The sequence below is a fragment of the Morus notabilis genome, unplaced genomic scaffold, assembly GCF_000414095.1.
Source record: "Morus notabilis unplaced genomic scaffold, ASM41409v2 Scaffold1285, whole genome shotgun sequence".
Taxonomy (NCBI): Eukaryota; Viridiplantae; Streptophyta; class Magnoliopsida; order Rosales; family Moraceae; genus Morus; species Morus notabilis.
This window is the reverse complement of record NW_010362783.1, coordinates 28,150-41,802: the sequence shown is the minus strand read 5'-3', so window position 1 is coordinate 41,802 and position 13,653 is coordinate 28,150. Positions and strand designations below refer to the sequence as shown.

Here is a 13,653-nt window from a genome sequence, read left to right as displayed (position 1 = left end):
AAGACATGAAATGTTAATAGGTGCTATAGGGAAATAGCGTAAACTACGAAGATGCTGGTTTTGTCTAGAAGTTGGCTGTCCAAGCATAGTTGTAGAGAATGTCTTTTTGTGCAGTCTAATATTAGAATCTTTATCAACTCTGATGCCCCTTTGTAAACCTCTCCTTTATTCTACTTGTTTTTGTTCTTTTATGTGTGTGTACGTTTATAAAGTGGATAATTATTTGGCCATGTATATTATTGGATAGTGATTTTTCAACAGATTAACTAAAAAGACATTAATCATTAGTGTTAACGTATGTATAGTACCAAGTGACAAAATTGGCAGATGAAATGCTGTTCTTTTTAAGTATATAGTTGGAGTGATTGAAAAGATGTTTATTTAAATTAGTTTGGTGTTAGGGTTAGTTTTTAAAGCTTTATCCTAATATTCAATGTAACAAAATCATGTAAAAAGGAAGGTTAACGTAGTTACCTTTATTATAGTTTTGACTTTATTTGTATATATTTTCATGCTGAAAAATCTTTTGGTCTCAGTCGGTTAACTTACCCGATTATGTACTTGTAATGTGTTTTTATATGGAGCGTCATTCATAGTGTTACTTACTAGTGAACATTCTCCCTTTCTTAATCTGTGGATGTAGTCACCTTGTTAAACCACATTAAATCTCTGCCTGATCTTCTTCTTTTTATTTTGTTATTTAATTATTATTATCGTGCACTCTTTGAAAAAAAAAAAAAAAAAAAAAAAAAAAAAAGAAGCCTAACTCAAATTCCTACTAATATGATCTCTTCCATTTACTGGAAACCAATAATGAAACCATCATACTTTTACATAATAAAAAACATGATCAGACACAAAGCTTATGGAGTTCTATATTTACTTTCTAGGCATGGACCTAGGTTTCACTTCCTACTCTGGTTCTAATCAGATTTATCTTAAATCAAGTGAAAAGACATGTTTGATTTTTGTTTCCACAACTCCAACATGACCTAAAAAAACAAAAATGAAAAATAGAGAAATCACAAAGATTGATTCGTAAGCAGCCTGAAAGGATCTTTCGAGATTAGCATTTGGCAATTAAGAACATAGCAAGAGCAAAGTTTCAAATTGTTTGTGCATTATTATTATTTCTTTCCTATTATGCTGAATTCATTGTGTTTCTCTTGATTTTTACTTGGTAAGCAGCAAATTAGCTTCAGACCTTTGTTATTCGACACAAAAACAGATGACAAATTCTCATATGTGATCTTTCTCCCAATGAAAAAACTCCCATAAAAGAAGGGGAAAAAAAAAGAGTTGTTCCATTGGTTGTCAGATTTGTGAGCTTAAAATTTCCAAGTGCCAGTATGTCAAGCAATTTTCAAACCCACTAGTCACCACAAAGGATATTCGTATATCCTTTTAGTATGTTTACTTTCATTGATTTAAGTTAGTGATGCCTTAATGTTCTAATCAATAGCTATTAAGGAAAATAGGGAAATAAAGTCAGAAGTAATCCTCATAATAAGATGTTTTAGATTTGAAACACTTGGAATAGTATTCAGCCTGTTTCAGACTTCAGTTAATTACAACCCTTAATCCATGGGACGAGGTCTCAATATTTGCATTCAGCAAATAAATCCAACCTTCCTCTTCTAGACTTTTTCTGGTCCATGATAGTATCAAATTACTTTTGCATTTCAAATAGTGAATTATATATCTTGCCATCAAAGGAAGAGACTGATAATTCCTTCTTTCTTTTTCTTTTTTTACATGGGAGTTTTTGTACTCAAGGAAATAAATTCAGAAATTTCAATGAAATAATGTGCCTAATAATTTGATTTGTATATTATGAATCTTCTGTTCCAGATACAAAATTCTATGTATAGATGATTTTTGACCATGCATAAACTGTTAGACAGCAAGGGTGTCTCCACAACAAGTTCTTAACCTAAAACAGACAAAAACTAGAGAGTTTCACTTGTTTATCTTCACACCATTTGCTAAGGCCTAAATGCTGCCAACACAACAGCAACTTTACACGCAAGAAATCCCATCATACCAACTATAAGCTCTTTTGGTGTCAACACCATCGTAAGATCTGCCGAGTTATACTTGACCGCTGAGTTATACTTGACCGCAAATAACGTGAAACCAATTGCCAATGCAAGGCTAGATATCGGGCCCTTAAAGCCACCAAATGTTCGCTCAGTTCCTCCTGTGTTCTTGTAACTCGATTCTGGAGCGGATATTCCATCAACAGACCTCTGCAGAAGAAGCAGATACAAGAAGCCAACAACCCCACCAGTTAAAAATGCAAGAGCTGCACGTTCTCCAGCTGTGAAAGATGTTGCCGACGTGCCAATACAGATCAATGATGCGTCATAAACTAGCAAAGAGAGCTTGAGATCTGCATATTCCCTCATGCTCTCCTCGTTTGATACACGTTGGCTTGCAAGTGAAGTTGGTTCAAGAAGGCTTCTAGTAAACAAGGTGGAGGCATCAACTCCAGATAGTTCGGTGACGCGACAGGGTCTGAATTCCAGCATGGAGACAATAGTCCCCTCCCCAAGCAGGATATCCTCAGCCTCAAATTCGTACGTGAAACTGGTGTATTGAATTTCTTCTCTGTCTCTCTCTTTCAATGACTGTTGACACCCATTAAGGACACTCAAGCTAACGCTACCTAACCTCCAATGGCCTGGCCTTAGAAAGTTGCAACAAAATTTGTTAGGATGCTTAATCAAACAGCATTACATATAATACAATAATTAAACAAGAAAAAGGACAAGAACACAAGTTCTACAAGGGCGTGACATCTAGGGCATGTTTATTAAATTGTAAAAATTCCGATGTAACTGGAAATGAAAGGAAACAAATACGAAAGGAATTAATGGTTCAATTTTTAGTGTTTGTTTTCCTTTTAGGAAGTGGATGAGGAAGCAAATCCAAATTTTTTATTTCCTAGTTTTATGATTTAAGTAGTAAAATATTCTTGTGCATGTAATTATTGATGAAAATTTAGCAAGGCTACAAAAGTAGTTTTGTGGTCTTATAAGGGAAACAATATGGCTGGTGACTTATGATTGACTTTCTCTTTCCTCATTCCTCACATCACGTGGACCAAATTAGCATTCTTGATTTACTTTACTAGCACATGAAAGTGTAAAAATGAGTTTTCCCATTTTTTATGTTAGAATCTTAAATCTAAACCATTCCAGATAAGATGTAATCCGTCCCTGCATAGTAAAGATACTAAATATTTAGCAGAGACAAACCTGATTCAACACCAATCCAAATAGCTTCAACTCTCCCTAGTTTTGGACCCTCAAAAGTGAATTCCTCCACAGAACCCTTTTGAAATTGGAGTAAGTCATCATCATCTGAATCCGCATAATGGTATCCAACCAAACCGGCGGAAATTCTCTGTAATATCGAATCTCCATTTTCGTCTATCAAACACAGGAGGACTCCGGCATTCGAGTCACTGAGGCTGGAGGCGGAGAAATTACTAGTACCTAACTTCACCTTATACAAAGACCGAGATTCGTCATTCCCAATATGCGCGAGAACATTTTCTGCTAAGTTATCTGTACATACTTTAATTTCTGCTGCTCGCAAAAGGCGAGCAGGCTTTGCATAGTCCCGAAAATCTGTAACAAGAAGACCCTTTAGTTCTTTTTATTAATCCTAAATCTCAGGGAAATCGAAAATGACAGAAAAGGAGATAGTAAACTATCGGATTACTAGTTTAATGCTCATTTGAACAGACCACATCCTTGTCATTCATTCATCTGCCGACATTAATCAAACTAAACAGAAGGCTAAATAGGTGATTTTTGGATTGAAGTATACATACACACATCCTACTAGATAGGCAAAACCACAGTTGTCTAAGCAGCTCAAATGGTTTCCACAGCACCATGGCTATTTAATGCATGATAACAATATTCATTCATATAAACAAAAATACATGTTTATCTGTACTACAAGTATAACCCATAACCATATATATATAAATATATATATATGCATATATGTTATGATAATCTTAAACGGAGCAATCCCAGGAACCAAGTGAAAGGTTTTATAATGAACAATTATTTAAAAAAAAAAAAAAAAAAAAAAAAAAAATTTTTAAAAAAAAAAAAAAAAAAAAAAAAAAACAGAAAAGAAAAAGAGACAAACTGACCATGGAAATCGGACTGTTTGGAGCGAATAGGTGGAAAGGGAGAATACCCAGTTGGTGATTTTGAAGGAAACGTCTTAACACGAAATGGGAATGCTTTTGAGAGGAAAGAGATTGCGACCGACTCCATCATAACTCTCGCACGCACCGATCAGCAAACCAACTCCCATTGCATATGAGCCATCAAGGAGATATTTTTGTCTTACAAGAGCAAAATTATTTTTAATAAATAAAATAAGAATGATTATAATCACAACGAGGCGTTTGTAGTCCAACGGTTAGGATAATTGCCTTCCAAGCAATAGACCCGGGTTCGACTCCCGGCAGACGCATAATGGGGTTTTTTTTTTTTTTTTTTTTTTTTTTTTCATTGAAGGTGTTCAAGTTTTTACTTTTTGGCACATACATTTACAAAATATCCACTTTGCATATAAAGAAACATTCACTTTTATCGTTTTGCATATATCTCTGGTGTTCTTCCAAACAAACAAACACCAACCATTATTATTCTAGTGTAGTACGCCAACAAAGAAACATAAAAAAAAAAATACTAACAACACTTTATCTGTCATTCTCTTGTATTTTATTTAAATAGAAAATAAGAATAAAATTCACGTATTAAATAATTAATAAAGAGAATAACAAAATAAACTTAGCATTTCTCGTAATAAAATTATAGCTCAAATATGTAATGTTGGTTTTACTAAATTCGAATTCAATCCGCATTCCATGATGTGGTTTTTTAAAGTTAGTACACGCACGCACCCCAATCCTCAAAGAAAAGAGCCCTTTGCCCTCTGACAAAGACCACCGCAAAGGAAATGGTCTCCAAAAGAGGCCTAATTTTGGTAGTCGAATCTCCATCCATCTTATCAATTTTTATTTTTTTAAATAAAATCTGCTTTGGTTTTGGTTACACTTATACATAGACCCTATTTATTATTGGAATTTGGCATTCAGCACCAATAATCGTGGGACCAAATTTTCAATCACAAAATACAAATGTAACCCCATTTCTTTTTTCGGAACATTCTCCAGGACGTCAACATGTCAGTATGTTAAGTTTTTTATCCGTTAAATCTGCATAAAATCACATAAAAATAAAAAATACGTAAATCTAATTACTAAAAAATATAACCCATTGATACATTAAGAGTACTAAAAAATTCCCTTTTTTCACTCTTCGTTTGTTTGTTTATTTGTTTGTTTTATTTGAAAGAAAAACATCAATTTACTTTAGCAAAAAAAGCAACTTTGGGCCTGTTTGTTACCGTTTTTGTTTTCATTTTTCACATTTTTTGAAGTAAAAAATTGAAAACAAATGAAAAACGCGTTTGGCGAAGTTTGTGTTAGAAAACAAAAACAAAAATGTTTTTGTCTTTTTGTGAAAAATTGAAAACGAAAAAAATACGTTTTCATTTTCACGTTTTCGTTTTCTGAAAACGGATTTCAGTTTTTTTTTTCTTCTCTCTCTTCCCCAGCCGAAGAAGACGCGGGACATCCGGCGAACGCCCACCGTCGCTCCTCTCCGACTGGCCCGCCACCATCTTCTCCGACTGCCCGCCACCGTCTTCTCTCTTCCCCTGCAGTTTTCATATATAATCATGTTTATAATATATTAAATATTTAATATATTTAATAATAATATTTATTTAATATATTTAATATTATTATTTATTCAATATATTATTAATTTAAATATTATTACATGTTTTCAAAAATTAAACCACCAAACGCAGTTTCAGTTTCTTTTAAAACTGAAATCAATATCTGAATAAAACTACCAAACGCATTTAAGAAATAATTCCAAAATGAAAACAAAAACGTTTTCATTTTTATTTTCATACAAAAAATAAAATCATTTTGGAAATAATTCCAAACGCATCCTTTATTTCTTTCTATATATAACCTTGCAGCCAAATTCTACTTTTATATATGGGTCCACCTAACTAAGGGCATGTTCTTTTGTCCAAAAAACTCAAAAAAGACAACTTGAGTTTCAACTTTATTCAAGTTCACGTTCTTTTAAGTTTCAACTTTATTTAACTTTACTCAAGTTACAACTTCAACTCAAGTTATAACTCAAATTCAACTCAAAAATTACACTCAAGTTACACGTCCGTTTAGTTCGCTGATTCGAGTTGAGATGTGATTTTATGTGAGAGTTTTTTACTGTAGCAAAAAAATTAGATGTGATTGTTTGTGAGAGCTTTTTACTGTAGTAAAACTCGAATTATAAACTCGAATCAGCGAAATGAACGGGACCTAAAAGAACAACCCCTGAATCTTTTTTATTTTTTTGAAATGGATGAGTGTTACAATACATTGGTGTACTCTTTTTTTTTTTTCCTAATCAAACCGAAACATTAGTGTACTTTGTGTCAGTGTCTTTCCTTTTTTGGGAATAAATTCTGTTTTGAACTTAGATTTGTATGAAAACCTGTTAATTTTACACATATAAACACATATTATTCATTTGATGCTATGTTTGAATTTTACATATATATATATATATATTTTTTTTTTTTTTCAATTTACCGTAGTTTTGATAATTTGAGGTTTTAAAAACACACCATTAGTGGAGGCCATGGAGCGGGTAAAGGAACAAATTAGAACACGTTTGATTTTAATTATATGAATTAAATAATGTCACAATCCCAAAGTCCACGCTACTTCTACTATCCATAGATCTCAAAATCCCATTTTCGACTTTAATCTCATTACTCCAATCATTCATTTATTCTACTAATAAAAAACCCAAAAAAAAAAAAAAAACATATCATTCATTTAAAAAATGCCCTTCTTTTTCCCTTTTTTGTCGTTTTCTTTATTATTATTTTTTTTTTGGGGTGGAAACTGAGAGCCATAGCCAAAAATTCATGTCAAATCCAGTTTGTTCCTCTTCCCACCTCTGAGCTTTGAAATCCGTGCCTTCCTTCCATGATTAACGTGGTAAGTCATTTCTATTTTATACCCTCTTGTTCCTTTGTTTTTCTTTTTCAACTCTGATGTTTCTTTACCTTAACAAGTTGTTCTACCAGAATCTCTGTTTGGTTTCCCAGAAAAGTTAGAAAAAAAAAGGTTGGGATTTTGAATGTTCTTCTTTTTGACTGACGATTAATTACTTTTGCTGCTTTATGCATAGATTCAGTTTAGTGAATTTACTATATATGATTCTGATTCTTACTATTTAGAGCCACACTTCCCACTGAGGGAGGGTAGCTTTTAGTTTTGTTGTAAGATTAGATTAGATTTCAAGTATTTCCATTTTCTGACAGATGAAGTTTTTCTGTGCTGATCTTCATTTTTGAAGAGAAAAAAGAAAGGAAAAAAGAAGGGGAAAAAAAAGTGAAACTAATTTGTTTAAAAAGAAAATCTTTCTTTGTTTTCTCATTGAATGTGAGCTGTGACTCAATTTTCAGAATTCAGTTATAATTAAATCTAGTTCATTCCTTGTGTTAGTCTTGTGAACATCCAATTCCAGTGTCTCCACTTCAGCTGATTTTTCGTACCCTGTTTTGACTTATTATCCTCACCAAAATTGAGAATTGGTTATTTTTAATTTTTTTTCTCTAATTTGCTTCTTGTTACAACTTGTTCTGAACAATTAATTTTGATATATATAAAAAAAAAAAAAAAAAACAGATCTTCTATCTCAATCCTGGTCATGGGGACTCAGTCAAACGATTCCAGCAATCCCAGTACAGATCAAGTGAAATTGCCACAAAATCAGGAAACTACTGACATCCAAACTTCTCCAAACCCTCAGGGACTTCCCATCAGTACCAAGCCCACTAATGCTGCCCCAAATGCAAAGACGTTGACCCTCCTTCCTCTTATCTTCCTCATTTACTTTGAAGTCGCCGGTGGGCCCTACGGCGAGGAGCCTGCAGTCAAAGCAGCCGGACCCCTGTTCGCCATCCTCGGCTTTCTCATCTTTCCTTTCATATGGAGTGTCCCTGAGGCCCTCATCACGGCTGAGCTATCCACTGCTTTTCCTGGAAATGGCGGATTTGTCATTTGGGCTGAGCGCGCTTTTGGTCCATTCTGGGGATCTTTGATGGGGACATGGAAGTTCCTAAGTGGGGTCATCAACATCGCTGCCTTCCCTGTCCTTTGCATCGATTACTTGGAGAAACTTATCCCGGTTCTCGAATCTGGCTGGCCTAGGTACATTGCAATCTTGCTATCCACATTGTTTCTTTCGTTTCTCAACTATACAGGTTTAGCCATTGTTGGATATGCTGCAGTAGTACTTGGTATTGTTTCGCTTTCGCCGTTTATTTTGATGTCTTTGATAGCAATTCCAAAGATTAAGCCTCACAGATGGACTAGTTTGGGCCAAAAGGGGGTGAAAAAGGATTGGAACCTGTTCTTCAACACCCTCTTTTGGAACTTGAACTTTTGGGACAATGTAAGTACCTTAGCCGGTGAAGTCGACAAACCCCAGAAGAATTTTCCCATCGGTCTCCTGGCGGCCGTCATATTCACTTGCCTCGCCTACTTGATTCCACTCATTGCCGTGACCGGAGCTATTTCTGTGGATCAAAATCTATGGGAAACTGGTTTCCACGCTGATGCTGCAGAAATTATTGCCGGCAAGTGGTTGAAAGTGTGGCTTGAGATTGGTGCTGTGTTGTCTGCCATTGGACTCTTTGAAGCCCAACTAAGTAGTAGCGCCTACCAAGTTCTTGGCATGGCAAATATCGGATTTCTACCCAAGTTTTGCTCCGTCCGTTCGAGAAGGTTCAACACTCCATTTGTGGGGATCTTGGTTTCAACTATAATTGCTCTAGCAATCTCCTACATGAATTTCACAGTCATAATTTCATCAGCAAACTTCTTGTACAGTTTGGGAATGTTATTGGAGTTTTCATCCTTTGTTTGGCTGAGAAGAAAAATGCCATCCTTGAAGAGGCCATACAGGGTGCCAATGGGGTTACCAGGTTTGATAATCATGTGCTTGATTCCATCAGCATTTCTGATATTTGTGATGGCCATTGCCACAAAGACTGTGTTCTTGGTGAGTGGTGTTATGACAGCGGCTGGGATTGGATGGTTCTTTTTCATGAGATTTTGCAAGTCAAAGAAATTATTCAATTTCAACGACAATGAAGAAATTCATGAAGGATCATCATTTGGGTGATTTTTACTTCATTTCACTTGGCTTGTTTGTAACAAGAAGATCTAGACGTCTTATACTTCAATTGTACAAAACATTACTTCTTCCTTAGTATTATTATTTATGTATTTTCCATTGCCTTTTTTTCTCAGAGAATTGTACCCTGTGATGTTCTTATCAATGATATTCAATAATCTAAGTAAGAAAAGAGTTCTAATGAAAGGAAACAAAAAAAAAAAAAAAAACCTTGCAAATCCTATTGTCAAGATTTTCACAAGTCTCTTTTTCATGTCTAATTGCTTAGAAACTAACATTTATTATAAATTGTGTTAATCGTGTTAACTCACATAAATCACTTAAATTATCATATTGAATAAATAGTTGATACAATTAGAATTTATATGACAGTTTCAGTTTTTATAATAATATGTAAAGGAAGATGACTAGACGAGCGACGTTCGAAATTTTCTGTTAAAACGGCAAAATCAAAATTTCATTGTTTTGCTCTTGTTGGTTTTCATTGAATCAGTACATTTTTCACTACCATGAACTCAGAGTCTTGACAAAGATAAGTGTTGTTCTGTTTCTATGATTCATGAGTTTTTCTTCCATAAATGTGAAGCGTGCATTTATTTTTATTTAAAACCTTCATTTTGTTTTTATTTCATCTGACTGACACAAACACCTTTTTTGCTTTGCCCTCTTTCTTTCTCACTTTTTCCAATTTGGCTACTCCTCTTTTGCTGGAGTATTATTTGTAATGATTTCTTTTCTTTCTTGAATGACGCTTTTCTTATTCATTTTCTCTTTTGACTTGAAAGCCTGAGCGAGATTTTTACTGTCAAGGTTTCTTTTTTTTTTCTTTTTTTTTTTTTTTCATTGACTCTATTTTGATGGACTCGTTAGATTTTTTTGAATTTCTTACATTCAATTTCACAAGACGTCTCTGTGACTGTGGCGGCTCAAACTTAAAAGTGGTGAAATATTTTGCTGGTAGTTTTGTCCATGCTATTGAAACTTGATTTTTTTTTTCTCTTATATATATATATATATATATATATATACACATTTGTTTTAGAAATGTTACTTTTACAAGTTTTGTTGCATGTACCTAGCAAATTAAGCATTGCAGCAAATTATTCAAATAAGAAACGAAGAACAAACAAGTAGTACTGTTTTATGCTTTCCAAGAACAATTTTCTATGCTTTGTATCTCAGATAGAGCTTAGAGCTTTGTAAATATGATTTTTTTTTCTCTTTTTCTTTATATATAATTTTTTAGCTAGCAATTTTATCAATGCCATATGAAAGTTGAATTTCTCTAACTCCAAATTTGTTGGGTATGTGCTATAGTTTTCATGTTTTCCAAGGATAAAAGTCCTGATGCTTTTTTATGTATTGCAGAAAAGAGCACTGCAATTTTTTGTTTTCTTTTTTTTTTTTAAAGGGAGTTTTATTATTTGCTCTTTGCAACACTTTTCTCCACTTGAATGAAAAATGGTATTTTTCAGTTTTGATTAATGCCATAACCAGGAGCTTGTAAAGCAATTGGTGCCCATTGAAATCCAGGACAATATTGCAAGTTTTTAACAAAATTTCGTTTCCTATATAAGAAGAAAGATTGATTGAGTTTATTTCTCCTAATTTTCTCCGTTCTGTCAACTGAATTCCAGGACATTGTTGCAAGTTCATCTTGAAACAATTTAAGTCCATTAATTCTTCATAAGGACATTGTTGACAAAGTTATTGAAGAGAAGGGTACGCTTCAAGCGGAATGGGAGATTTCATTCAATAATATGTGTTTTCATGACAATATGTTCTTCGTTTGTTGGATATGTAGGCTTCGAGTTTGATCACCTCAATGAAATATTTGATGTTTTATGTATATTGTAGAATTTCATTTTTTACATAAAGATTTTTAGCTCTTGTGTTATATTGTTGAAATTTGTCTACTTTCTTGCAATTGAACGAGGCTTATTCATTTGCACCTCAACTCAAAAAATTTTAAACTTAAGTTACAATTTTATTTAAGTTCATATTTTTTTTTTTTTTATAAAATTTGAGTTTGAATTTGAGTTTGAATTTAATTTTAACTTCAGTTTTGGGTTAAAATCTGAGTTCAAGTTCTCCATTCAACTCAAGTTCCTACACTCAAACTCAAGTTAATAAATAATATTTTTTCTATTCTTAAAAACGTCATAACTTTTTCGTTTTAATTTCGATTAAGATGATTTTTTTTCTATGCATTCACAATAAAGAGACGAATAAAACCTCACCCATATACCCTATTAAAATTTTTCATCACTATTGAGTTTTTATTAAAATACTATCCAAATATAAATTTAAGTTTTGACCTATTCACATACAAACTCAAATAGATTCTCAATTTAAACCATAACTCAAAATGTGCACATCTAAACACAAACTCAAATTAGAGTCTCAACTCAAACTATATTTAAATACACTTTAACTTAAATCAATATCTGAATTTAAATCATCCTAACTCAAAAAATATAAATAAACAAATCTTAAATATCTGAATGTGTGGTTGAAAGTTGGGATGTCATTTTAACTTTTTAACGACGGTAATAATAAGCCATTGTGATTCAATAATACTTAACATTGGTCAAAGACCGACAATGTTATTTTTTTTTTATTTTTATTTTTTTACATCCGTTGTTTGACTGAAGTTTTTTTGAACTTTTTTTACATCAGTCCAAAAAACTGTTGTTAAAAATAATGATTTGTAATGTAGCTCAATATGACGTGGATATAAAAATTGATGTTAAAAGCTCGTTTAGAATTCGTTTTAAAATAATTTTATTTTTTATATGAAAATAAAAATAAAAATGTTTTTAATCTCATATAAAAATTATTTTTAAAAATACGTTTGGTAATTTTATTTAGAGATTATTTTCAGTATAAAAAAAATCATTAATATATATCTTTCTCTGTGCTCGAGAGATAAAAAAATAAAAATAAAAAATAAAAAATGATTAAAAATTATTTTTTATTTCTCTCTCATTTTATACTAAATTAAAAAATTATTTTCATTTCTGTTTCTTTGTCTTTATTGCGTCAAACACCGTTTTAAAAATATTTTCATTTTTTTTTTAAAAAACGTGAAAAATAAAAATATGATCAATTCCAAACACCGCCTAAAAATTTAACAATGGTTTTTCACATACTTTAAACAACATTTTGTAGTATAGTTTTTTTTTTTTTTTAATAAACTTAAGTGAATAGACAACTTCAACTAGTATCTAGGTTCACTAAAATATCCTAAATAAGTTACTAGGTTAGCACCCCTTTTAAAATCTATCGTCTACTAACTCTATCACTTCAATAATATTAATAAGAAAGAAAAAAGAATAAAAACAATGAAAAAAACTGTGACAAAATATCCGAAAAATAGAAGACAGAAAACAATTTGAAAAGGGCCAAAACAACAACTTAGAGTGCGTTTGGTTCAAGAATTCATGCAATGATTTGAATTATAGTTCGTGATTTACTACAGTATTTTCTCTCATAAAAAATACACATAAATTAAAAATAATTTTAAATTATAATTCTAAATCTATCAACTAAATACAACATTCTGCGCAATGCGCATGTTTTAACTAGTAATAATCAAAAGGGCAAAGCTCTGGGTTTACATATTTTACCTTTTATTAATGGAAAAAGAAAACATCATAGTAGCTTTTTGATTAAAAATTGTGGCGATGTTGAATTTTCCATTGTTTTGACTTTCGACTTTGTTAGAGCCTTCCAGACCCCGCACCGCCCACAGAAAGGAAAATCAATTGTACTTTTGATTTTTAGGGCGCGTTCTAGAAAGCATATTTAAATAGTTTTTTCATGAACCATCTAGGGTGGTGGTGGTGTAGTAATGAGGATGCTTTTGTTAGGAATTCCAGCTCTTTTCGGCTTAGTTTAGTATTGTTATAAATTTTAAAAAATTACTTTTAGTTGTACTAATTAAAAAAAACATTTGTTATAAAAAATAATTGAGTATTTAATAAACTATAATTATAATAGTTGTGTTATTCTAAAATTAGTATAATACCGTTTAGTAAATTATGAGGTTAAATAATTATGGATAGTTAAAAATTACGACTATATTATATTTAATATAATATAATAAAACTATTATTAAATAACATATTTTATAATTATCATATAAAATATCATAATATTATTAAAATGGTTAATATAATTACAATATTATAAAACATATTATAATATTACATTAAAAATAATAATATTTCAGTTATAATATATTTAAAAATTACAACTATATTATTATATATTATAATTATTATTAATATAATTAGTTATTATATATTATATTAAACAAATA

The 13,653-nt window shown here is 31.7% G+C and overlaps 2 protein-coding genes and 1 non-coding gene across 4 annotated transcripts; 2 read left to right on the top strand and 1 right to left on the bottom strand.

Moving 5' to 3' along the window:
• Window positions 1-1,812: 1,812 nt before the first annotated feature.
• On the bottom strand, window positions 1,813-4,318 carry LOC21399731. Its single transcript, XM_010102827.2, has 3 exons — window positions 4,175-4,318; window positions 3,261-3,635; window positions 1,813-2,683 (listed from the first exon to the last, which is right to left on the bottom strand). Exons 1-3 carry the CDS (start codon window positions 4,302-4,304, stop codon window positions 1,986-1,988), a joined length of 1,203 nt encoding a protein of 400 aa, XP_010101129.2. The 5' UTR covers window positions 4,305-4,318; the 3' UTR covers window positions 1,813-1,985.
• A 113-nt stretch (window positions 4,319-4,431) lies between these two features.
• TRNAG-UCC lies at window positions 4,432-4,503 on the top strand. The gene has a single exon. It is a non-coding gene; the product is annotated as a tRNA-Gly (tRNA).
• A 2,484-nt stretch (window positions 4,504-6,987) lies between these two features.
• Window positions 6,988-9,451, top strand: LOC21399730 (probable polyamine transporter At3g13620). Of its 2 annotated transcripts, none has more exons than XM_010102826.2 (2): window positions 6,988-7,123; window positions 7,817-9,451. In XM_010102826.2, exon 2 carries the CDS (start codon window positions 7,839-7,841, stop codon window positions 9,315-9,317), a length of 1,479 nt encoding a protein of 492 aa, XP_010101128.1. In that variant the 5' UTR covers window positions 6,988-7,123; window positions 7,817-7,838; the 3' UTR covers window positions 9,318-9,451. The 2 variants fall into 2 exon arrangements, with proteins under 2 accessions (XP_010101128.1, XP_024024442.1); XM_024168674.1 differs by lacking the exon at window positions 6,988-7,123 and adding an exon at window positions 7,151-7,252.
• Window positions 9,452-13,653: the final 4,202 nt, after the last annotated feature.